Below are 26684 nucleotides of genomic sequence, written 5' to 3'. Positions count from 1 at the left end.
TGGGTGATAAAATGGGCCTGGGGATGTCAAGCAACCGTCATTCAGCTAATATGTGGCAAGCCTGGGATTTGAACCTTGGCATTTCAGATCCAAAGCATGGGCATCACCCTTTCACTTTATCTCCTGCCTCTTCAGATGTGTGCCTTGCAGGGTGTGACTAAACTAGTTCAGGGAGAGACTTGTAAGTGATGACTTCAGGAGGATCTGAGGCCAGGAACAATGGGTGGTGGGTTAATTTTCTTCATTAAACGAAAATTGAGTGTCTCCTTTGTGATAGGCAATGTGCTGGGCATCGGATGAGCAAGACAGATGAGGGCCCTGGGTAGGATTTGGGGAACTTAGATTCTAGTGTGGAGAGCAGAAAATAGACAAGGAGACTGTTTTATTTTCTGGAAGCTTGCTATGAAGGGAAAACACAGAGGAGCAGATTTGGCATGGCTTCCAAGTTCTCTCTTGGGAACTTTTGTTTGGCCTGAATGATGAGGTTTTTCAGGAAGAGGGAGCAGCAGATTCACCCAGGGGAGGAAAGCACCTGTGAGATCAGCCAAGGAGCTGGCAGGGCTGGGAGGGAATGAGCAAGGCAGAGAGTAGGAGGAGGTATGTAAGGGAAGTAGGAAGGGCCAGATGCCGGTTAGCCTTGAGGCCCTGGGTGAGAATTTAGATTCTATTTTAAGACCAGTGGGATATGGTTAATGGATTTTAAGCATTGGTGTGATGCGATCTGTTTTACAACCTAAAAAAAAAATAATCACTCTTGCTATTTACTGAGTACATGATAAATATTTGTGGAGCAACAATAAGTTTACACTGTACTACTAAAGAAAACAATTGCAGGATGAATGTGCAATCTTATAAATGCATTTGTTTTTAAGAAATTATCTGTATAGCATAAGAGACTGGTGTATATACAAAAACTATTCATAATGGGACACTATCTATGGTTGGAATAGTTTGCTACTGTTATAGCACATGCTCATGCTTTTATTACTTCTTAACAATTTTTCATTAAAAAGTAAAGTTGGTTGGGCATCCTCCTGGGCACCCAAAGGTTGCGGGCTTGATCCCTGTAAGAGGCCTGCAGGAGGCAGCCGATTGATGCCGCACTGTCATATTGATGTTTCTCTCCTTCCCTCCTTCCAATCCTCTCTCATCCTTTCTCTCTAAAAAATTAATAAACTATTATTTTTTTAGAAAATATTTTCCTATAAAAAATAATCTTTATAGTCATAGCTAACTTTCTTGGTTGACAATTCCTCATTATTTAGTATGGGATTCCCCCCCTCCCTTGGGCTTGTTTTCTCAAAAAACACCATATTGGGGTTGGGGGTGGGGTGCTTCATCTGTAGTATCTTCTCTAAAACCCTTAGTGGCATAATTTTATCCCATTATACAGATGAGGAAAGGAAGGCCCAGAGGGCTTTAGTCGCTTCCCCAAAGCTACACAACATGTAACTGGTCTACCCAGGATTCTCACCAGGTTCTGCCAGCCTCCAGCTCCTGGGCTCCTCTCATTGGCCCTCATTGCCTGCTCTCAGAGTGCACTCATTCCTTCCCATGGGCCATGGTTATAGGCAGGCAAACCAGAGGCTTGAATCTGGTCCCCAGATGGGTTGTGTTTGACCCACCCTGTGTTTGGGGGACAGGGGGGAAGTTAAAATTAGTTTCCAACATTTATAAACTAAGAAATTGTACACAAAAATTCAGACTTTCTGCTTCTCTAGAGAAAATAACCAAAGGACTTGGCTATCCTGGGTCCACATTCCCATGTGGCAGGAATTGGCCAGAGCTGAGTAGATGGGGCAGGTGTCCTTCATTTCCCAGCAGTCCCCACCCAGCCTGCATCACTCATTTCTTTTTCAGCAAGACCCCTCCAGACATTTGGATTGGAGACTCAGGCTGTGGGAAGCTTTTCAAATAACCCATCATTCCTTTTCCTCTAATAGAATGCCGAAAGGAATGGAAAGGCTTTCCAGATGGTGCATTTCTTGGTCAGTGGCTCAAAGGGTACATGCCCACACACCTCTGGACACTCGCTCGCTGCATGAAGTAACCTTTATGGTTTTTCTTTATGCCTGGAAAACTTATAATAATTCCTTCCTTCACTTGGGAAAACTTATACTAATTCTTCAAGGCTCCAGGAAGCTTTCCTTGACTTTCTCTCTTAAATATTTCTTACCCTGGGTCCCCAGTGGCATCCTTCCCTTACTTTGACTTGGAATTTATCACACTATAGTGTGTGTACCTGGCATCTAGGGACACATACTGCTTAGTATTTAACATTGATAACAGTAAATATTTTAACGGGTGAGTGGATGAACCGTGAGAACATTTCTCATGGCATTTTTGATGGCTGGGTGTGTCCGTCCAGTAGCTCCATTCCAAAGTCAAGATCCACCACGTGCTGAGCGTAGGTTAACTTTCTCTTCCTTTTTGTGGAAAAGGAAGTTGGGAGCATTACCATTCCTTTCCACCCCAGAGCCACCCCTTGGCTGCAGTCCTGTTAGCATGAGTCACAGCTGATTTTGTATGTGAAGCGAAGGCTCTAGGTGGAGGCAGTAACTCCTCCACACCTCTCCTTGAGGTGGACAACCCCTTCAGGTTGCTCCCTTCATCCCCCAAGAGAATAAGAGTCCAAGACTCAAATACTGAATCAAATAGCCTCTCTTTAGAATGCTTAGACCAGGGTGCTGTTGCGTTCGGACAAGATTCCTCCCCACCTTGAGCAGCGAGGACACTGTTTTTAGCTATTGTTGGGGCATCTGCTGTGGATTTTCTCTCCGGGGTGGTCTGCCCATAAACGGGGCTTGTCACTGAATATATGGGGTGTTGGGGCTGATGGCCTGCCTTCAATGACCTGGATGGCGAATTATTTCTTTACCGTCCTTGCACTCACATATCTGAATATGCCAAATAGATACCGTATTCTTTTAGTTGTATAGTCCATCAAAATAATTTTAAAAAAGCAGACAGAAGAGAAAAGGACTTGGCCTGATACCTAGTAACATTTAATAAATGTCAGCTATTGTTACAATACTATATTTTGGATTTAACTTCATGGCTTATGGCAGACTTTGACATCTGGTTTATTTATTTGAGCTATGACTTTGCCTTGTGAGATAAATATTACTGTTTGCCACATTTTACAGTTGAATGCAACAAGCCTCAGCAGATGAAATGACTTATCCACAGGTGTCAGGATTGGTCTTCCTGAGGGTCCTTTTGGCTCTCAATCCTGTCTTGTTTTCTTCTGCTGCACCGTCCATGCTCCTTCCTCAGCTGCCTATGAGCAGGGGCCAAATATACTTGTCTGTTGTGTCCTCAGAGCCAAACACAATGCCTGGCATTGAAAACATATTCAGAACATATTTGCTAAATGAGTTCATGTTTCCTGGTCAGAACCAGACGAGACGGCTGTGGTAGTAAACCCCTCGTGCCCACCTCCTTGCTGGCCGCCATTCTGACCTCTGTGCAAGCTGTTCTAGTGTCTCCAGGGAGGTGAGAAAGATGGCTAAGTTCAGCTGGCTTTATGCCTACATGATAGGATTTGATGTACAGCAAACATTACATATAATTCTTTTCTCACACTGGCTAAAATGGAGGTCACACCTACTGGATGAAAATAGCCTACAACAGACAGTGCATTTAAAGTGTGTTGTGATGTTGGAACTCCTTAGCAGGATCAGCCTCATTGAAGGGAACTGTCTTGAATATATAGATGCATGAGGTAGGTAGATGCTGATGGAAGCAAGGGAAGAGGCAGCCCTCAGTCAGAACAGTTGCAAAACAAGGGATTCTTCTGGAAGGATAAGTAAATCTCATCTCTGTGGACATGTGGGTTGGTTTTACTCTTTGTTATTGTTCTATTATCTTCTAAATGAGCAGAGGTGTTCTGCTGTTGCAGAGATACATTCATTTCATCGTGAAACAAACCTGTTATGTAGAAGGCATGGTGCCTGATGAAGGGAGACAAGGTAGGAGGCAGGAGTATCCTTTATCTCAAGGAGCTTCCAAAGAAGCTGTGAAAGCCTTATTTTCATGCATTTTATTAAAAATTTCAAGAATGTGGGAAAGTGGAAAGAATTTTATAGGGAACACTCAGAACTATCATGTGGATTCTGCCATTAATGTTTTATTGCACTTGCTTTCCATCTGTCAGCCCACCTAAAGTTTTTCCAGTAAGTGGAGACATCCTTAGACTTGTGAACGCAGTTTGAAATATTAAAGACCCCTAATAAATCCTGTCTAAGATATTGACCCTGCTTGATTGCTATCTACAAACATCATCAACTCCTGCACGGAAATTTATTACATATCTGCTCTGTGCTTTTAAGTCTGCTATTTCATTTAATTCTTCAGAAAATCCTGTGAGGTGGATGGTATAACTTATTTTGTAGATAAGGAAGGTGAGTTGGAGGGAATTAAGATACTTCTGCACTATTGGAACAGAAACTCAATTTTTCTAACTCTAGGGAGTGGATTTAAAAAGGAGTTGTCAAGGTTAGTGGGTCAAACCTCAGTCTTTATCAGAGAAGGTCCCCCTGTCCAGCCCACAGGTGAGACACCTAGAGAGATAGTTCTCGTAGTTTACATTTCAAATTCCAGAGGACATATTTGTTTGAGTTAACTTTTTTTTTAATTTAAGATTTTTAATTGATTTTTAGAGAGAGAGGATGGGAAGGTGGGGTGGGGGGAGAGAGCGAAGCTGAAGCTGCCTCCTGCACACCCTCTACCTGGGATCAGGAATCCTGATCAGGAATCGCTCTGACCAGGAATCAAACTGTCAGCCTTTCGGTGCATAGGACAATGCTAAATTAACTGAGCCACACCAGCCAGGACCAAGTTAACTTTTTAAGATAAAATATGAACTCTAGAATAAAAAGTTATTGAAGTTGTCTTCAGTTAGATTCACCATTAAAGAACCATGCTTGAGATGGGGTGAGATCTGCCGTTTGTGTACCTAAGATACACACATTCTAGCACATCCCAGCACATTAGAGTTGCCTCTTAAAGACTTGGCCACTTCCTCCCCTTTGCATTCACCCTCACTGATGGTAGTTTGACAAAATGAGTAAATTACTCAACTAGTTCCTTACCTTTCTGAACCGAGGGGCCCTGGATGTACTTCCACAGCCAAGATCTCATTCGAGGCTTTTCTCTAGGCATCAAGCAGTGGCCAGCCTGCTGTTTGAATGATAGAAGTGACTTAGGGATCCCCATAAAAGCCATTGTCTGTCTGAATCCCTCCCATATGGACAGGCTTATGGATTAGGCCAAACTTGTGAGTGACCTCAGTAATAAAGGAAAGTCTAATCTCAACTCTGCAGCCTCACCAATAACCCATACCTACACCCTCTCAAAAAGCTGCATGAGTCTGAGTTCACCATTGACTAATGAAAAGTACTGTTCATGGACTAGCACCAGGTCATGGTTTGACATTTGGGAAGGAGTGGTCTACATGACCTTGGAGTTTTCCTTTAATGCTGACATTCTGTGAACCTAATAGAGAGAGGAGAGAATGAGGGCCAGAGTGAGGCCTACTGCAGTTGTCTGGCCTTAGGCTTTGTGGTCTGGCTTTGGCTGGGGGTCAGAGACAAGGCCAAGGATCTGGGAGAGAGTGTGAATCACTGGGCAAATATTTTTCGAGCACCTCCCATGTCCTGGGAAGCAGCAACTGGATAGGGGTGAAGGAGGATTGGGTTTGGAATTCCAGTGGTCGGGGTTTCACCCCAGGCTTTCCACTTGACATCTATATGGGCCATTCATGTCACTTATGGGCCTTAGTTTTCTGTCTGTAAAATGATGTGGATGTATATTCTGTATCAGGAGATGGTGGGGGTCATGTATGTTCAGATGATGATGATGATGGCACAAGTTGCCTTTTGGAAGGAAAATTAGGGAGGTATGTTTCTCATATACTTATTTCTAGGTGGAGCAAAGAAAGCCAAGAGGGAAAGGCAATAAAATGTGCATTGTTCTTTATGGACAACCTGGAGAGCAGGGATCATTCCTGTTGGAGCAGGTGGGAAAGGCTGGGAGAGGTCACTTCATGTAGCTAGCGAGTGCAAGAGCTGGGATCTCACTCACATCTAACTGTGGCCTGTGCTCTTTCCACAGCAGCTCACTGGCCAGGGGTTGGGGGAGTAGAGGAAATCAGGGAGAGTAATTTCATTCTCAGAGGCTGCAAGCAATGTTTCCAGAGCAGTTTCACTCACACTATTAACTACTAAGTTATAGGGTGTTGTCTTTTAGCTGTTTGGATGATAGAAATTAGGCCTTAGCCGGTTTGGCTCAGTGGATGGAGCATTGCCTTGTGGACCAAAGGGTCCCAGGTTTGATTCTGGTTAAGGGCACATACCTAGTTGGGGGCTCAATCCCCAGTGGGGGGTGTGCAGGAGGCAGCCAATCAGTCATTCTCTGTCACCCTTGATCTTTCTATACCTCTCTTCCTCTCCCTTCCTCTCTGAAATCAATAAAAATATATTATGTAAAAAAAAAAAAAAGAATGGGTATATATTTTAGAAGTGGTACTACTGAGCTCCTGCCAGAGTTGATCAAGGACAGCCATTCATTCATCAATAAGCATTTACTGGAAATTTATATTTTATCTAGGTACTTTGTTAACTGCTGGGAGAGCAGCAAATAAAGCAGAGTCCCTGTCCTCAGGCTGCTCATATTCTATCATAGAAGAGGGACAGAACTAAGGTCACAGTGCACTGTGAGTGGAATGGAAATTTAGGTTAATCTGAACAGATGCTACAGTTAGCGGAGTGGAGTGTGGAGGAGGCGATAGGCTGGGGGCTGTTGGAGTTATCTGAGCACTAGGGTAGGGTGACTCCTTGCAGAGGGCAGGCTGGTGGATGGAGGAGCCTGGGGAAAGGTCTGGCAACGTGAGGAAACAAGATGCAGGGAGGTGAGAGCTTAGAATGTAGGCGCAGCCCAGTGAGTCAGTCAAAAACCACCTTTTGAGTCCCATTATGTATTCAATACTATTCATGATAGGAATTTCCTTTCTGGCATCCTAGGATGGAGCGAGTTTCCCTTGGCCACAGTAGGAGGAGAGAGAGAAGCTGTTCACCACACCTATCTGACTCTGACTTGAGGGTTGGCCTTGAAACCCTAGGGAAGACAAGCTGTGAGTGCTCCTCTCCAGGCAAGTCCTCTTCATTGCAGTTATCTTAGGACTAGACTAGACAGTGCCCAAGAGGACAGAGCTCTGAGTTAACTCCTCCTACCCAGGAGGGTGGGTCTGAGCTCCAGGCTAAGCTCTTCCCACCTCTTCTGGGGTGGGCGTGTGACTCAGAGGCAGTGACATCATCCATGACTTCATTCACCCAGAGGAGAGACAGTGCTGACCCAGCTGGGCTCTGGCTTCTGCCCTACCTTCTCCATGTTTTGTCTCAACGGGGACAAATGTTTTTGTCATGGTCCTGCTGTTGTTTTCTACACATCGTTTTCTCTTTTTGTCTTTTTCTCTTATTTTCTTTTCCTGTTTTTCTCATTTTATTTCCCATGTGAAACCTGTTCTTTTCACCCCATTCTCTTTCTTGCATTGTCCATATTTCGCTTTTGTCTTTAATTTTATCTCCTTCTTCTTAATCTTTCTTGTTACAGTTTCTTTCTTGCTCATCTTCCCTTTAGCCTCCATTTTCCTTTCTTTCCAATCTCTTTCTCTACATAGGACTGATGGTGTGGCTGCCTTCCCTTTTCCCTTGAGTATCTAATCCAAATACAGACTTACCCTTTCTGTCCTTCAGCACACATTTCTGAGGCTGCCCTTCTTTGGGGTCCTTTTTTGTGGACAGGGATGCATCTGATGCTACTTCTTACACTTTTGCTCAGGGAGTCACTTCAGCTTGGACTGCCCTCATCCTATCTGCCTTAGTCTTTGCCTTTTCTCTACTCTAAGGTCAAACACTACCTCCTCAGTAATACCTGCCCTCTACCTCCTGCCTATAGCAGTGTCTTTTCTTCATGGACAGGATGTATTTTTCATTTATAAATCAGGTATTTTAGAACTTGAGTTGTTCTTTACTACTTATATAATACATTCCTGCTGAGGGCTACATATACACAGATTTTTTGCTCTATCCAGGATGCAACCTGAGGATCAGGACCAGTTCATTCTTACTTTCATGGCCCGTCTTCATACTTACACAAACCTGGCTGCAAGCTGGAACTTATAGATAAATTGTTTAATGTTCAATAGTATGTCATTTAAGAAATAGTTATTTCATGTTAAGTCTAGGGATACAGATTAATAAGTTAAACCCTTTCCTAAAAAGAGCTAAGAGTCTAGTAGGGAAGACAGTTCCCACCATAAAATTTTTAATTTGTGGAGGAAATTGAAATTTACTGGAAATGTGCCAGGGTGTGCATATTAACATGTACAATCTCATTAAATGGAATCTTACTAACAATACCATGAGTGAAATAGTGTTGTAAATTAGCAAAGTGAGACCCATAGATATTAGGTGAGTACTGGCCAACACAACTAAAAGTGGGAGAACCAAGGTTTGAACTAAGGTGTATCAGTCTAGAAAGCCCCTGTCCTTCCTAAAGATGGAAACAGGAGTTAGAACTGACATTCTGACTAATATTAGAACAATTTTTTAAGGGGTGCTTACAGTGTGTCAGATGTTGTTCTAAACACTTCATATCCCTTTGCTCATTTGTTCCTTCAACAACTCTATGGTATAGGCAGTAGTATTGTTCTCTCTAATTATTATGGGACAAGGAAGTCTAAGAGAAGCTGTCCCAAGGTCATGCACCTATGAGGTATTAGAGCCGTCCTTGGAATGTGGCTCTGTAGAAGAGACAGCAGAATGTGCAAAGTCACCTCAGTGTAGAGTAGATATTGCATTACTTGAACTGCCACTGTGTTAGCCCATTTGAAGAATTGGGGACTGTGGGGGTGCTGATAGGTGAAGTCCTTGACATGTGAGGTAAAGAGGAAGCCTGGAGCTAGATCACAATAACCTTGAAGTGTTCATTGTCCTCCAGAAGGACCCTTCACAGAAGATGCAAGTAGTGTTCCTTGAAGGGATGTTGCCTGTGATGTTGGACCATGAGGTGTCCACCGTAAGGAAGGGTTTATGAAGTGTTGATCTTCTTCTACAAGTTGAGTAGGGAAGGTATTTCTCAGCCGTGGCTCTTGTAGGAAATGAACAGTGGTATAAACAAGGAAGAATATAGATACCCAAAGGAGCCCCAAAGAAATGCCATATTGGAACTGTAAAGTATACCCATCCTTTATGGTTTGGGGATAAGTAAAATTTGGCTTGAAGGACATTTGGGGAAGAAAGAAGAGGGGGCATCCATGCAAGCCAGCCTGAACTTGACATAGGTGGTCCTCAGATGTCCCAGAAGATTTGACATTTGATGGAGCGCCTTTTCCTGCTGCAACCCCTCTCCAGTGGTGCTTGGCAGCCATTCAGCATGGTGCTGCACTGACCCAGACGTCCAAGCCAAGAAGTGAATGAATCCATTTCCCAATTAAAATGAAACTTCTCCAGAGGACCTGCTCACCCCGAGAAGAGAAATTTATCTTCCTGGCAGTCTGGCTTGGCTAGAATATGTCTCTGCTCCTAAGATAGACTATGAAAATCCATTACTTGAATGAGAAAAGAGAAACTGGGACAGTTCTTATTCACAATCTCATTTATTTATCCATTCATTTCTCATTTCTATTTCCATAAACTTCTATTTAACTTGTACATCTCTGCCCATTCATTTCTTTTATTCATTCAGCTAATGTTATTCATCATCTATATATCAGATACAATACTGGACCCTAGGAACAGAGAGATTGAGAAAAAAAAATAAAGAACACTGTCTCTGCCTCTTAGGAGCTTTCAGTCTAATGAGGGAGGCAGGCACACGAACAGATGATGGGAAGTGTCGTGGTTGGGATATTCACAGAATATTATGGGGTGTACCATAGAGGCACCTAATTTTGGAATCAGGAAAGATTTCATGGTGTGGGTATCATTTGAATTGAGTCCTAACTGATGAGTACATGTTAGGGTATTTCAGATAGGGTACACTATGAATAAAAATACAATGGTGAAAGAAAAAGCACAGTGGATGTGGGTGATGTAGTATCTCAGAGTGTTCAGAGGTGAAGCTGGTGAATAAGATATGGATTGTATGTCTTGTTAATGAATTTGATCTTTCACTTCATAGGTAGTAGAAAATGTTGAAGGGTGCATAGTATACTAGATTGGAAGCTCCCTGTAGTTTGCTCATTTTCTTAGCACTGAGTGTAGTACCTGAAATGTAGAGGATGCCAAATAAATACTTAATTAATAAATGATTTACATAGCCAAATTTACACTTTATGTAGATCATTGTATTCTAATTAGCTATACATAGGGATGGGAATTGAAGGGGTAAGATTTAAAAGTTAGGGGGTGCTGTGTAACAAACCACCTCAAAATTGAGTGGTATAAAAAAACCACCAATTTTTTAACCCTAGAAATTATGCAGGTTGCTTATTTGAAGGTTGTTTATTATGCAGGTTGCTCAGAAAGATGCCTTTTCTGATTTCCACTGAATTCATTCAAGAGTCTATGGAAATAGGTAGGTTTGGCTAATGCTGGGTAGGTTTGGCTAATCTTGATTTTGGTCAGCTGTCTTGAATGACCTTCACTTGGCTGGACAGTTAGTTTTTGTTCCATTTGTTCTCTCATCCTCCATCAGGCCAGATTGAACTGCCTCACATGGCAGCATTACATTCCATGAAGGCAAAAGCAAGGCTTCAGTTGAGAACTATCACAGTGCTACTTCTTCATTCCATTGACCAAAGCAAGTCATAAGACCAGCCCCAACACAGTTGACCCTTGAACAACATGGTTTTAACTGCATAGATCTACATATACACAGATTTTTAAAAAAATATGCAGTTGGTTCTCTGTGTCTGTACATTTCATTGTTCTATGCCACTTTATATAAGGGACTTGGGCATACTCAGATTTTTGTATTTGCTGGGGGTCCTGGAACCAATTCCCTGTGGATACCAATGAAAGCCTGTTGTTAACTTTTTGGAGAGTCAGAGTCATATGCAGATTCTCATCATTGATGTTTCTATCTCTCTCTTCCTCTCTCTTCCTCTCTGAAATCAATAAAAATATATATGAAAAAAGAGTCATATGAGGATTTTCAATTGTGTCTCTAGCCCCTGTGTTGTTCAAGGGTCAACTGTGTGTGTGTGTGTGTGTGTGTGTGTGTGTGTGTGTGTGTGTGTAATCTCCTATTGGATTATTGGCTCTATTTCTTTGAAGAACCTTAACTAATACATGGGGGTGAAGAGATGGGAACTTCTTCATAAATTAACTGGGAATTTAAATTAGGATGATTGAGTGTAAAGAATGAGAGAGAAGTATAGATGACCCTTGGGTAACTGGACAGTTGACATAGAAAATCAAGGAAGGGAAAACATTTTGGAGAAGATAACATAGTCCATCCTGGGAATGTTGAGTTAGAAGTGTAGTGGGACATCCAGGAGACATGTGTCAGAAGAGAGTGTGAATGGAGTTTGAGATTTGGCACATTATTCAGCTTATGATTTGGTCAGAACGATGGGAATAATTGAGATTTACCTAAGTGTGAACAGTAAGAAGAGTAGATCGGCAAGAACTCTGGTAGCATAGACATTAAAAGGGCGACTAAGGAAAGGAGCTCAAGAAGGAGACAGATAAGCAATGAGAATGGTGTGAAGGGATCCAACAGAATGAGATATTAGGAAAGACCTTCTCAGCTTTCCACTTTTCCAGCTCGTCTACTTTTTTCATGTTTGTTCCAAGACTTTATATCCCAAAGCCTTCTCTTCATATTAGGACTTCTTCACTTCCTTCCTCATTTTTTCCCCTCCTTCCCTTCCTTTCATAGACAATACCGCCCACAAGAAGTGGTGCTATCTATGTCACATGACACCTCCTTTTCTCCTGCCCCTTCTGCATTTTGTTAGGCTTTAGGAAGATAGACACATGAAGTAGTATTGGGCTGGCCCACAGATATCTACGTTTCAATCTGTCTTTCCACTTCTCCATATATGACCTTGGAACAGTCCTGATGTGGCTTCTTTCTGGATTATAGTTTCTTAACATGCAAGGTGAGTTTTATTTCTTGCTCTCCCTGCCTTAAAGAATCATATAGATCAGATGAGATCATGCACGTTAAAGTGCTTTGAAAAACACCAAGCTCTGTAGCAGTAATTAGAGTGAAACTCATTGGCTTATCAGGCCCTCTACATTATTGCATTTAATTCTCACAATATCCCTTTGAGGTAGATGCTAGTAATAGGGCATTTGAGGAAATTGGAGCTTAGAGAAATTAATTTGCTTAAAGCTACACAGCTGGGAAGTGGTGAGGACAATAATTAAACTCAGGTTTGCCTGACTCCAAGGTTCTTAGAGCCCACCTACCAAACCCTCATTCTCCTAATGCATGTGGTGGTATCGCATTCATGGGCCAAGTCCGCTTTGCTGAATATGATCAGTTTTCTTGCCAGTGATACCATTTTTGTGGTTGGGAGATCAGCTCTAGTGTGGATTATAAATTTATTTTTCTGTACAACAGAAGAGCTATAGAGGAGGTGGTGGCAGGAGGGAGGATGTGTATAGAGATCCACTTCTTAAAAAAAAAAATTGAAATTATATTATGGAATTATTTTATTTTATGAATAAGTTCTATGAAGGTACTGGTAAATCCTCCTCTAATGGGGGTAACTTTTACTTGTCAGTTCAGGTGTTTGTTTCTAGGATGCGACTCTTCCAGTAGCATAGCTATTTATTTTACTTGACCTTTTGGCTTCAGCTCAAATCTCTCCCCCATGTAGCCTTTTCTTGCCACCCTGATCCCAAAGTTCTTTCTCTTCTCTGAACTCTGTGATTACTCATTAGAGGCAGCTATATGGCCACACTCAAAATAATGTGATAAAGTTATATGGCTGACTCACCTAAACCGTATAATAAGTCCATTGGTGTTGGACTCATTACATATTGTCATACATCATCTTAAATGAATTACCTTTTCCTTTGTATACATCTTTTTCCAGCTCCACTTTGACTTTAAAAGGGTTTGACTTTAAATTTCTTTATACCTCTTGAAACTTTTTGCATTTTTTTTCTCCCATGAGTAAGCTAGCTGGCTTCTGCCCTCCAGGAGTTTGTCATTTTGAGGTGCATTTAGGCACATGAATATATAATCTATACTAATAAAATGGTAATATGCTAATTAGACCAGACAGCCATGGTGGCAGGGGCTGAGACAGAGGCAGTTAGGGCAGATCAGGCTGGCAGTGGGGAGCAGTTAGGAGGTGATCAGGCCAGCAGGGGGGAGAAGTTAGGGGGTGATCAGGCTGGCAGGGAAGTTATGGGGTGATTAGGATTGCAGGGGAGGGCAGTTAGGGGCAACCAGGCAGGTAGGTAGGTGAGCAGTTAGGAGCCAGCAGTCCTGGATTGTGAGAAGGATGTCCGACTGTCAGTTTAGGCCCGATCCCTGCGGAATCGGGGCTAAACTGGCAGTTGGCTATCCCTCAAGGGGTCTTGGATTGGAGAAGGTGCAGGCTGGGCTGAGCCTCCTTCCCTCCCACCCCTCGTGCATGAATTTTGTGCATTGGGTTTCTAGTTAAGATATATCAGAGGATGGAGGGATTCACTGGAAAGATGACATTTGAACTGGATTCAAAGCAAAGGTAGAAGTTTGGGGCAAGATGGGCAAGTCAATCCAAGTAGAGGCATTAGCTCCCATAGACACATGGGGATATAAAAATGCATAATACATTTGGGGAAGTGAGAGAAATGAGGTGAGAGCAGGGTGGAGAGAGCAAGGAGGGGGTGATGGCAGATATGTCCAGAAGAATTCATAAAAATAATGGCCACATTGGAGCCAGGTTCTTAAGTGTCCTGAGAACCATGCCAAGGAGATAAAATGTGGTTTTAGGCCATGAGGAACTGTCGAACCATTTTCAACAAAGGAATAGAAGAGTGAGTTTAAGTTTTTAGAAATGGATGCCTTTCATAGCACAAACCTCTCAGTGTATCTGTCTGTCTGACTTGCAACATGTCCAGTGCTAGATCTTTCTCTCTGGGATGGTTTTAAACACACAATTGTTTCATTCACTCTGGGAAGTTTCTGGTTGAGGGTTATGACCCACTTTATGTTTTTCGCATCATTTTTCTTTTAAGAATGACATCCAGGGATTAAGTTTCTTCCTGATACAGCTTTCCTCTCTGGACCATCAGCCTGTGCCCTAATTTGGAGTCTTGAATGCAGAGTGAGGATAAGGCTTTGATTTTTTTTTATTTTTTTTATTTTTTATGGGTTGTTGTGCTGGAGAACAGCATTGTGAGTATTCGGAATGCTTGGGCAGGATCATTTATTGGGTGAGGAGTTAGGGAGCTCTGTTCCCTCTCTTTTATTCACTGCCCACAGCAGACAGCCCACATAGAATCCCTTCGCAATTAATAACAAAATACTTGGATGACCCTCTTGGAACTGGTCATCCCTGCTTTCTCAAGCTGCTCCTAGACCCTGGTGTCTCCCGACATGCCTTGCAGTATCTGCCTCATTTTTCACACAAGTTCCCACAGTGTCCAGAAGCCACCAGAGACCTCATTGCCTCCACAGAGGGAGCAGCGAGAGTACTGTGTCTCCCTGCCCCAAGGCCTGGGTGGCTGCTGCCTGGCCTGGAGTCTTGGATATGCTGTCCTACCTCCACCCTCTGCTGAGACCTGCAGCTGTGTGAGCTTTGGGTAGTGCCTCCTTCCAAGAAGTGCTGTTGTTTTATGAAGTAATACATGATTAAAAAAAAAAAAAAAAGTCGAGTTGTTCCTTTGGTTGCTTTCAAGCCTGGGGGATTGCTTGCTCAAAGGATTTTTATTGGATTGCAGAAGGCTTATTGCCAAATCACACACCCCTAATCATGGTTGATGTCTTTTTTTTTCTTTTTTTTTTCTTTTCTTTTCTTAAAAAGACTCATTTTTGTTAGTTGCCTGGTAACTGGAGATTAGACTTAACCCATTTGGCACAGAGCTCAACTAGCTTGAATTGGACTTAGCTATTGTGTGATAGGATACACTAACATTGGCATGTGTTGAGACCGGCTCTATGTTCTCTCAGAAAAGGTAAGTGCATTGCCCAGGATTGAAAGTGAAATCTCTGAAATTAAAAAAGAAAATTATATATGTAAAAAATTAGGTTTGGGGGGGGGGGGGCTTTTTTTTCCCCTTCTTCTTTTTCTCCTTAAAGAATGACAGTAACTTCTTTCATGACCTTTCTCAAAGGCCAAAACCCACCTCCTGATGGATCTGGGGCCTTGGGGTGGTGGTGGCTGTGGCATAATGGGAGGATGTCACTTTAGAGCTGGCAGTCCTGTGTGTGACATCAGGCTAAGCCCTTGTCATCCAAACCACAGTTTCTGCATCCTCCCTATTCGACTATTATGTATGGCTTGCACACCCCAGAATCTCTCTGAGAATCAAGTGAGTCAAGGCACATGGGAGCACTATTGTATGCTGTGGAGAATTTAATAGGGCAGTCACTGTGTCTTGATGTAGACCTAGTGATTACAAGGACAGAATTAATTCAGTAAGATTGACGCCCTCTGCTGGGACTGAACTGACTGGGGAAGGGAAGAGATGGAGAGATTTTCCCAATGGAACTAGATTAAAAATTCATCCATGTGGGCTCCTATGCCCTTGGCCAGAGTGGCATTTGATGAGCAAGCACTTGTGAATCAGGTGGCTCAATGTGAGAACAGCGTGAGGTTCTCACAGGTGGTCTGGCATCCTCTCGGAGTGAGGGGAATCAAGCTTCTGGAGACATTGCCTCTCATCTAACAAACTCTCCCTTCCCTCTGCTGGCTCAGCTCCTGGCTGCTCTTATAGTGAAAGCAGGGACCATTGTCGTCTTGCCCTCTAGACCTCTAGACCACATGCATTTTTAAGGACATCTCAGACTCCTAATAAGATGTTGTTTCTGATTTCTCCTGTAGAGAGGATGAACTGGGTACTTGGCTTTGATCAATGAAGCAGACGTGATCCCAGGAATAAATGATGCTCCCGGCTGCCTTGTGCCTCCTACCCTCAGTGTGTGTCTTTTTGGCAAGAGGACTGAAGTTCCCTGAAATGTTCTGCTTGGGAGCCATTGCCCACAGTGGCTGTCTGCATGGCCACAGGCTGAAAGCTCTCATTGTGCGTGGTCTTTCATGACCCCACAGCTCTAACAGAAGCAGTTGTTTTCTGAGTTTTGGAAGTTTGCTCAGATCTGGCTTGAAGCCTTGGTTGTTGCTGCAGTGGCTTTAGTGGTTCATTTCTGGTGACTGGGCTTGGATTTCTGGAGCCCTTCAGAGGAGGCAGCCTCTTCTCTTTCTGAGAACCAACCATGGAAGCCACAAAGCACATGGAAAGAGATTCCTTGGAATACCCAGGAGGCATACTAGTTTCACTAGCTTGACTCACATACGAGTTTAATTGGCTACCATTTTTTTATTATGACCTGTTAGTATAGAAAGATACCACTAGTTCATAGTTGTTTCAGGCGTAGTCAACTTCAAGTGTTTTTGTTTTGCTTAGCATTAACATATGTGAATATTCAAAGATAAATTTCCTCCTTTCTAGATAGAAGTTCTATCTAGATGCTTAGGAACTTAAAGAAATAAACAAGTATAGAAAGTGGACTGTTCCCATCAGAATCTTTTTGCTGTTCCTGTTGTTTTAAAGGAAGCCTGTGTCTGGGGTAATATTCAGTTTCTCTGCTGTGCATAGATGCCTGTGTTTGTGTTGTGGTGGTGGGGAAGGAGAAAACAGGAAGAACTCATAGAATTGGAAGGCCGATGTCCATAAAGGCCAGCTGTATGTCTGTGAAATGGATGTGATAACACTCAGGACTTCTGTATTGTTCTGAGGAGACACCACATCTTGAAGCCCTTTGTAAATTCTGAAGCCTTTCCCACCTGAGAGACCAGGAGGTGAAACTGAGCAGTTTGGTTGCTGGACAGTTATTTATTGAGTGCCTCCAATGTGTCACCCTCTGGCAGACACTGGCCTGTGTCTCTTCTGAACTTGTGAGTTGTTGCCCTCAGGGTCCCCAAGTCCCCATGTGCTTATGATACAGTCTTTGTTCTTGTAGTCTCATGGGGAGGTGATCATTGGAACCAAGACATGGACAGTGCCTGGGTGGTAGGAAACCTTATTTGCTGTTGCTTCTAGTCTGTTTCCCACTTCTCTTTATGAAGTTCTACTTCTCTAGGTACAGGAGATGATCACCTCACTGTTTCCAAGTTTACCTCACCTCCAGTTTCGTTCATAGGCAGAAGTTAAATGACTCCATTGGATACTGATTCTCCCTTCTTTGGAGAAGAGAGCTGATTAGCTCAGGTCACATGTCCATCCTGGTCCAGAGGAGGGGAGTGGAGTCACAAAGTTTGTACCTCACTACTAAGGGTCCAGTCCTGTTTAGGGGGAAGAGAAAGACAGTCATGGGACATCGTGGTGAATAAACTGACAAGGTCCTTGACCTTATGGAGCTTAAAGTCTAGCAGGAAAGAATGACATTCACACATAATCATGTGGTGGTATTGAGAGCCAGGCCTGGCCTAGTAGGAGATCCTGGAAGGTCTCTCCAGAGAAGGTTGGTCAGGGTTAACCCCAGGGGGCTGGGTGACGTGGGTCCTGGGCGGGCATGGGGTGGTGAGTGAGGAATGAATATTCTAGGTGGGGTCCCCAGAGGAAAGAAAATCCCCAGTGGCAAGAAAAACTCTGACCCCATTGGCAGCATGGGAAAAACAAATGTTTTAAAACCTTATAATAATAACTTGATTACATGCCATTCTCCTTGGCTTAGATGGGAGGTTCTTTGAGGGCAGGAATTATTGGGAACTTGTTGGTCTGGGGAGAATTTTACACATGCAGGGCATGTTCTGTCTCATGCATTAATTTCTTAGTGTGGTTTTCTTCCCAGCATTCAGCTGTTCAGCTTTGAAATCTTGTATGTCTTGAAGCATATTTTTTGGCCCTTCACTGGGAAGATGGATTGCACACCTTCACAGAGTGTGTTTCCGACCCCTCCAGGTTGGCAAAGAAGGATAAAAGGGAAATTGTGGTCATTTTTGGAAGGATCAATAATTGCCAATTTTTCTTTCCTATATAGGTACTGCTTTTACATCACCTCCTCTCTCAGCTACTGAACAGATGTTTTATTGGGCATTGTTGGCTATGCTTTTGGTTAGAAAATTTTGAGACATTATTGAAAGAGGAGAGGGTTAGAGAAAAGAGTCCATAATTGATTCTAATATATATTTTATTTGGCAGAACTTGAGAGAGACTTGCTGGGATAAGGCGGGACATTTCTTTGATCTCCCAGACTTCTTATCGTGGAAGGCAACAGGTGTCACAGCACGGTATGTTAATTACAAGTTAGGTTTTATTTGCGCTCATCCATTCTCTGGTGTCTGTATGTATATTGTTTTCTTAATTCGCTTTGACTAGACGCAATGTTTATACATCTGCATGCGATTTTGCATACTTGAAACATCTTGAACCCATCTTCTACCTTCACTGCAAATGCCCAAGCACCACTGTTCCTAGGAGGCCAGAATGTGGTATCCAAGGTAAAGACCATTCACTGAAATTGGACACATTTGAAAGAGACATGAACAGTCCATTATGAAATGTGACTGTTTTTTCCAAAGGTACTTTTTACATAGTGAGTAAAAGGAAAATATCTTTTTTGGCCCCTAAGAATAAGGCAAGAGAAATATTTTTTTTTAAATTTTCAATTACAGTTGACACACAATATTATATTAGTTTCATATGTACAACATAGTGGTTAGACATTTATAAACCTACTAGAGGCCTAGTACACATGGAGTCCCTCAGCCTGGCCTGCGCCCTCTTACAATCTGGGACCCCCTGAGACCTGGTGCAGGGACCCCACTGGTGCACAAATCCATGCATCGGGCCTCTAGTATGCATATAAGATCTTTGGTTAATCTCTTCCCACCTTTCTCCCTCCTCACTTCCCTCTGAGATTCATCAGTCTGTTCCATGTTTCCATGCCTGTGTGTTGAGCATCTTCCCCCAGTGGTCAGTGTGTGTCATAGCTAACGGTCGAACAGTTGCTTAGGCTTTTATGTCTTTAGATGAAGTCATCATTCCAATAAGTCTAATACCCATCTGACACATTGCATAGTTAATCTGTTATTGACTATATTCCCTATGCTGTACTTTACATCTTTGTGACTGTTTTTATAACTGTCAATTTGTACTTCTTAACCCCTTCATTTTTTTCTCCCACAATAGATATGTTTTTAAAGAAGCTGAATGGGTGTCTAGTGAACCTATTTTGCTTTATATTAATGAATTATTGCAGAGTGTAGAGGTATATATATGTTGAAGTCAAGAATAACTTTTTAAAAAGTATGAATGTTATAAATAAGTATGTGTTACATGGCAGAGACAATTAAAAAATACTCATTGAGCCCTAACTGGTTTGGCACAGTGGATAAAGCATCAGCCTGTGGACTCAAGGGTCCCAGATTTGATTCCTATCAAGGGCATGTACCTTGGTTGCGGGCACATACCCAGTAGGGCATGTGCAGGAGGCAGCTGATGGATGTTTCTCTCTCATCGATGTTTCTAACTCTATCCCTCCCCTTCCTCTCTGTAAAATATCAATAAAATATATTTTTTAAAAAGATAGAAAAATACTCATTGAGTGTGAAATTGTTGCTGTTATTATTAAGAGTGGATGTATGCATGGCTCTCCATATGTACATATGAATATATAATACGTGGGCAGGTTTGATAGGAAATCTTAAAGTGTACACATCTGTTGTCATTCTGACCTCAGATTTTAGGGGATATACAAGGGGGAGTAGCAGGGTGGGGAGGGGTCTTCTCATCTTGAAAATGATGTAAAATCTGTATTGAGCAAATCTGTGAGGATCCATTCTCAGAGGACAGAGAAACCTGTATAAATACATATCTTTGCAGAGGCAGTTATTGTTTCTTAAAGTTAGCTCATTCAGAAAGGGCTAACTCTTCCCATTTTCCTTTTTATTCAAACTTTAGGGTCGCTGGGAACAAGAGCCCCATTTTCGAGGTGCTCTTTGTATTTGTCTCATTTTTTACAATTCAGACCTTTTCTTGTAGGGAGTTGATAAGAACGTGGTGGTTCAGCAGCAGGGGCTTCCAGAAAGGAGATAGAAGAGGACGTGCTTCACAGGCACATCATTTTTCATTGGATTACCTTCCCCTATCACCAATGCTGTGGTTGTTCCTCTAAGTCTCAGGGGAGTGGGGATCCACATGCATGTACAAATGGCTTCAGTAAACCCCAGGCACTCACCCCTTGGGAGGAGAATGCTCCTGGGGAATGGTCTGAACTTTACCCCAGAAGGTACAATTAGTCACCCTGACACCATTATCACCAATGGGGAGGCTGGTGTGTGGGTGAAGATGTCATCTTGGGAATTCCTTTTTTGGTGTGAAATTAATTGTCTGAGGTTAGTTCTGGAAGTACCTTTCCTTTCTGTAGCTTTATTTTATTATTTTATTTTATTTATTATTTTATTTTATTTATTTTACTTTATTTTATTTTATTTTATTTTATTTATTATTTTATTTTATTTTATTTTATTTTATTTTTTTTTTATTTTATTTTATTTTATTATTATTTGACCTTGTGCTGTAGTTAAAGAGTTGTTTTCATTATTTTAACTAAATGGATCTATTTAGTCAAAGCAATACTTACAGTGTGGGTATTGGCAATGCTCCTGGCCTGAAAAACTTGAGGACTCAGAAACACAATTATAGATGGAGTAGGACCTTGCTTTCCTTCTCTTTTAGTGTTGACTTGCTCCCCAGTTCTCTCTGATGGTGCTGAGTAGTCTAAAGAGTAGACTTTTTGAAGCTAGCTCTGGCTCAGGTAGATTTAAATGTGGTGGTTTCCAGTTTATTTTGTGTATGTGTGTGTTTTAAATATTGAGAGAGAGAAGGAGAGAGGTAGAGAGGGATGGAGGGAGGGAGAGAGGTTAATTTATTGAGAGAGAGAGAGAGAGAGAGAGAGAGAGAGAGAGAGAGAGAGAGAGAGAGAGAGAGAGAGAGACGTTAATTTATTGTTCCACTTATTTATACATTCATTGGTTGTCTCTTGTATGTGTTCTGATCGAGGATCAAACCTGCAACCTTGGCATATCAAGACGATGCACTAACAGGGCCCAAGGCTTCGAGTTTTGAGCCTACATATAGAATCAGAATCTCTATAAGGTACCTGGGAATTTTATGCTTAACAAGGGCCCTAGGTGGTTATATGATCAGGTGATGTTGGACAACATTGCCTAACCGAATATACATGCAAGTAATAAGTTTAATGAATTTGTAGAAAGTAAAATGGATAGCTCCTGCTGAGCTATCAGAACATGCTGGGAGCTTCCAGTTCTGCTCATGACAGTCTCAAACCCCAAGCAAGCAGAAAGCTAATGCACAGAAATGATTTATTGGCTGTCCAGTCATTCCTGCCTTTTTTTCTAATTGGCTTTGACACTTGTGACTCATTCTGTTTTTATTAGTACACATTTGCAGTCCTCCTCTCTGTGCCCCTTGCCCTATACTTACGCACTTGCTGGTACCTTCAGAGGCCTCCCTTCAAGATATTCTGGAGCAGAGCCCGGGGACCTTGGACGCCAGCACCAAGTTCCTCTTGCAAAGGTGGCTGCCCTGTTCCTGGCACGCCTATCTCTTATTTCTGTCTTTCTCTCCAGCTGTTTCCTTTGTCTCCAGTTCTTTCTCCCTTCTCTATTTCAGCCTGCACCAAACGGTGAAACTGGTAACCCTTCTGAACTTTCTCGTTGTACAACTGGATAATGACAGCACCCACTCCATGGGTTTAGTTACTGATTGAGTGAGGTAACAGGAAAACTTCCAATCCAGTGCTGAGAGATTTTTTGAAGGAGTTTGCGATTTTATTTTGTTCCCTTTTTCTATCAATTTTGGCAGGGAGTCTTTGCATTAAGTTTCTGGCATAGTGGAAAGAGGGAAACCTTTGTAGTCAGACTGACCTGGGTTAGTGTCTCTCTTTCTGTGTACTGTTTGTAGGAACCTGGAGCAAATTACTTATTTCCCTTTCTCCCCATTCCCTGAGCCTCAGTCCTCATGGGACATCCATTCAGGGTTATAAAGGGTCTTCATAGAGACTATGGATGAAAGGTGCAGTACATACCAAACTATTTAAAGAATGTGTGGTTCTTTTAATGAATATGCCCTTTGTCCTCTCTTCCAGAATAAGGAAGATGAGGGAGGGTCTGAAATTGAATGGAAAACACACACATACACACACACACACACACACACACACACACAGAACTTTGGGCAGTAAAGTATGAACTTGGCATCCATTAAGCCAAGAAGAAGTTCAGATTTGGTGTTTATTTGGCTCTTACTGTGATTGTTTTGGGAGGCTTTGGGGTAATGTGTGCCAAAAAGGCTAGATGGTGTTTTTTATTGTTCTAGTGGAATTAAGGATAAAAAGTGATTGGATTTCACCTGTCTTAGAGCTTTCAGACTTGTTTTTGGCAGTGAGAGAAGGTAAGAATTCCCCACCTCTTCTTATCTGTTTTGCTCCCCTCCCCTTCTTCTGTTTCCCCACTCCCCTTTAGTTATTGTTTTCATCCTTCAAAATATGGCAGCTACTCTTGTTTATCTGAGTCATGAGAAAGTCACCACCTGGCTTATGATTAATTTGTAATTCAACTCCATTATTTTATTATATTAATGAAAATAATCATTGCTATTTTTTGTTAATACTACTACTAATGGTAATTATCATTTATTGCATGCATTTTATCTGTAATAGGCATATTATCAAATGTGCATCCCATTAGCCCTGAAACCATTAGTTAAAGCAAGTTGTGGTGTTACCATTTTGCAGTTTGAGAAATGAAGCTGAATGTTTTTAAATATATATATATATTTTATTGATTTTTTTACAGAGAGGAAGAGAGAGGAATAGAGAGTTAGAAACATCGATGAGAGAGAATCATTGATCAGCTGCCTCTTGCACAACCCCTACTGGGGATGTGCCCGCAACCCAGGTACATGCCCTTGACCAGAATCAAACCCGGGACCTTTCAGTCCGCAGACCGACGCTCAACCACTGAGCCAAACTGGTTTTGGCTGAAGCTGAATGTTTTAATAATTATCCATATTCTAGCTGTTGAGTGGGAAACTGTCCAGAATTTTGATAACATGAGAAATGGGAAGTCATAAATTTGAATAATGAAATTTTGTATAATCAGACAAAAACATATTCATAACTCTTCTAAGGAGATTTGAAATGACTGGTAATAAAATGAGATAAAAACAGTGATAAAAAAAAATTTAAAAAACCACAGTGGAGTCTGGCCAGTGTGACTCAGTGGTTGAGCATCAACCCATGAAGCAGGGCACATGCCTAGGTTATGGGCTGGCTTGATCCCCAGTGAGGAGCATGCAGGAGGCAGCTGATCAATGATTTTCTCTTATCATTTATGTTTCTATCTCTCCCTCTCACTTCCTCAATAAAAATACAATAAAATACATTAAAACACACACACACACACACACACACACACACACACACGAAACAACACAAAGAAGTGAAAAACTGAAAGATTGACTAAGGTGAAACTAAGAGCATCATAGAAACTATCCCAGTTCTTCATAATTACCAATAGGTTTGTTTCCAGGCTTTCTAGCAGCCAAAGCAATGACTAGAATATAATCAAGATGAACTGAGTGCCCAGATAAGAACCTGACTGCTGTTTAGAAGAAGTGATCTACTTCTAACACTGGGGCCTGGATAAATTTCTTATAGATTATAAGGGTTGATGACATTCTATAAATCATTTAAAAGCATGTCCTATTAAATTCAGTTATAATTTCAAACAGACTTCTTTTTTTTAAAACAGTTTTAGAATTACAGAAAAAGTATGAAGACAGTACAAGAGAGTTTCTATATACCGGTACCCAATCTCCCCTACTATTCACACTTAAGTTAGCATGATACATTTGTCACAATTGATGAATAAATATTGTTATATTATCATTAAGTAAATTCCATACTTTGTTCACATTTCTTTAGTTTTTTTCCTAATGCCTTTATCTGTTCCAGGATTCTGTCCAGAGTACCATGTACATTTAGTCATGTCTCCTTACACTCTTCTTGATTGTGGCAATTTCTCAACTTTCTTTGTTTTTGGTGTCTGTGACAGTTTTGAGGAGTACTTGTCATGCATGTAGTAGCATGTACCTCTGTGGAAATTGGTCTGTTTTTCTCATGGTGAGACTTAGGTAGTATGTTTTTTTGGGAGGAAGACCATTTTCTGATGAAGATCACTCTCATGATCACAACAAGGGTCTATACTATTAGTATGACATGCTGATGTTGATCTTGATCACATGGCGGACGTACTGCTCAGGTCTCCACTGTAAAGTTACTCCTCTTCCCCTTCTATATCCTATTATTTGTATATAGAAGTCATTTTGCACAGCCCACATTTAATGAGTAGGGGATTCTGCTTCACCTCCTTGGGGTCAGAGTATCCATACATTATTTTGAATTATTCTGTGTGGGAGATCTGTTCTCAACTCATTTATTTTTATTGCTTTGGATTTAAAGACCAGGGTCCTTACAGACAAGGGATACTTTGGCAAATTTTCTTTAGAAATTACATGTTAGAATTTTTGAGGTGTTTCTATGGCATATGAGAAAACGGCTGAATTTTTGGAATCTCAGTTTTATTTTTTTTCTCATATGCCTTTATATGATGTATTTATCTTCCCTTTCCTTTTTTCTCCACCTTAATATATAATTCTGTGCAAGTTCTTAGTAAATATTCTATCTGCTATGTTAAAGATATTAATTGATTGTTTTAGAAAGGTAATCCCTTTTAAAATAGTAATTATTTTTCTGACTTGTGTGGTTCTCTATATTTTCGGTTTATAAGGGATACTATTTTTAAAAAAATATATATTTTATTGATTTTCCACAGAGAGGAAGGGAGAGGGATAGAGAGCTAGAAACATTGATGAGAGAGAAACATCGAGCAGCTGCCTCCTGCACACCCCCTTCCGGGAATGTGCCTGCAATCAAGGTACATGCCCTTGACCAGAATTGAACCTGGTTTTAGCTATAAGGGATACTATTGTATTATTTTTTTTTTCATGGTCATCTGCTAAACTATCCGCTAAATGGTGAGATTATTGTTCCAAGCCTGTCATCATTTTCCAAATCTAATCTCCAGGATTTCAGAAACTAGTATCATTAGTTAGACTTGTATTTTATTGTGTTTTGTTTTTAGAATTTTTAAATTGTAAATTTGTACAACTTATTTTTTACTTAATATATTATTGTGTTTTTATATCAATAAATATTACCTGAAAATATATTTTGATACCTGTATAATATTCAATCCTATGTCAGTATGTGTGCCAATTTTGCCATATTTTTAGGCTAAAGTTTGTATATTATTTTAATTTCAATTTTTATTACTAAATGTAATTTTTCTTATATTCATCAACCACTTATTATGTCAATTACTAATATGTCAATTAGTAATTAGTAAGGTATGTCACTTACCTTTTTATGTCAATTACTAATATTTATATTGGGTTTAAGTGTTTCCTTAAATATTGGTGAGATCTCATTATTTTTTTATTATTGTTTTAGTATTTCCCCCAGGTGCTTTGAAAAAAATTAAAATCTACAGAAAAGTTGAGAGAATAGTATATTGAGCACCATATCCTTCCCCTACATTCATCAATTATTAACATTTTGTTACATTTGTGCTCTCAAATATGCAAGCATGTATTTATTCTTCTGAATCATTTGTAAATGAATTGTGGACATCACATACTTCCCTCTTAAATTCTGCAACATGATCAATCACCAAAGAATATGACATTCTGCTCTATAAGCACAATGCCATTATCACACATAGAACATTTAACATTAATACTCATTATTTAAGCTCCCAACAGGTATTCTTAAGTGTTTAAAGTAACACTCACATTTCCTTGCCATTGGGGTCCTGACTCATAGAGACTACATACAAAGCATATTAGCTGAATGAAGAATAAGCATTGTCTTAGAAAATATTCTTTAACTTTAATGTATAGAATTTCTCATATACTGGATGAATAATACAGCTCAGAAGGGAGGCTCACCCAGTATGTTCAGGCTTATGTGCACATTTAGAGTGTTCCTCCAAAATATACACACAATTTGAATAAATATAAAGTCATTAAAGTACATTTCATTTTCAAAATTGAGCTCTTATCTGTATTCATTTTGGGGGGACACACTCTATATTGGGCATGGAAGTCCAGGTATGTCAGCTAGATCTCAAGTCTGGTAGCTGAATCAGCCACGGGAATGCAGACCCTGTTCAGGTGTGCCTACTTGAAGCCGAGGCATGTTGGTTGCACCTGGGCATAGAAAATGAGGAGTAGGCTTGACATTGTTCTGGGCATAATTGTCTTTAACAGAGTGATCTTTAAAATGTGGCTTAATATCATATATTCCAGAGTCTCAGCAATCAGATGAATTTTCCTTATCTCCTTGGACAGTGATCGGCAAACTCATTCGTCAACAGAGCCAAATATCAACAGTACAATGATTGAAATTTCTTTTAAGAGCCAAATTTT

The 26684-nt window shown here is 41.1% G+C and overlaps 1 protein-coding gene across 6 annotated transcripts in view; it reads left to right on the top strand.

Moving 5' to 3' along the window:
* The window catches only part of FGGY (FGGY carbohydrate kinase domain containing), a 398623-nt gene that overhangs the window by 55557 nt on the left and 316382 nt on the right, over positions 1-26684 (top strand). For all 6 annotated transcript variants that reach the window (XM_036446820.2, XM_036446819.2, XM_045584552.1 and 3 more), the window contains exon 5: positions 18312-18400. In XM_036446820.2, coding sequence (XP_036302713.1) covers positions 18312-18400 — 89 coding nt within the window. The remainder of the gene's footprint in view (positions 1-18311; positions 18401-26684) is intronic.

This window comes from Pipistrellus kuhlii, unplaced genomic scaffold (assembly GCF_014108245.1).
Source record: "Pipistrellus kuhlii isolate mPipKuh1 unplaced genomic scaffold, mPipKuh1.p scaffold_m20_p_2, whole genome shotgun sequence".
Lineage (NCBI taxonomy): Eukaryota > Metazoa > Chordata > Mammalia > Chiroptera > Vespertilionidae > Pipistrellus > Pipistrellus kuhlii.
The sequence above is the reverse complement of the archived record's forward strand: the minus strand, read 5'-3'. Positions and strand labels throughout refer to the sequence as shown.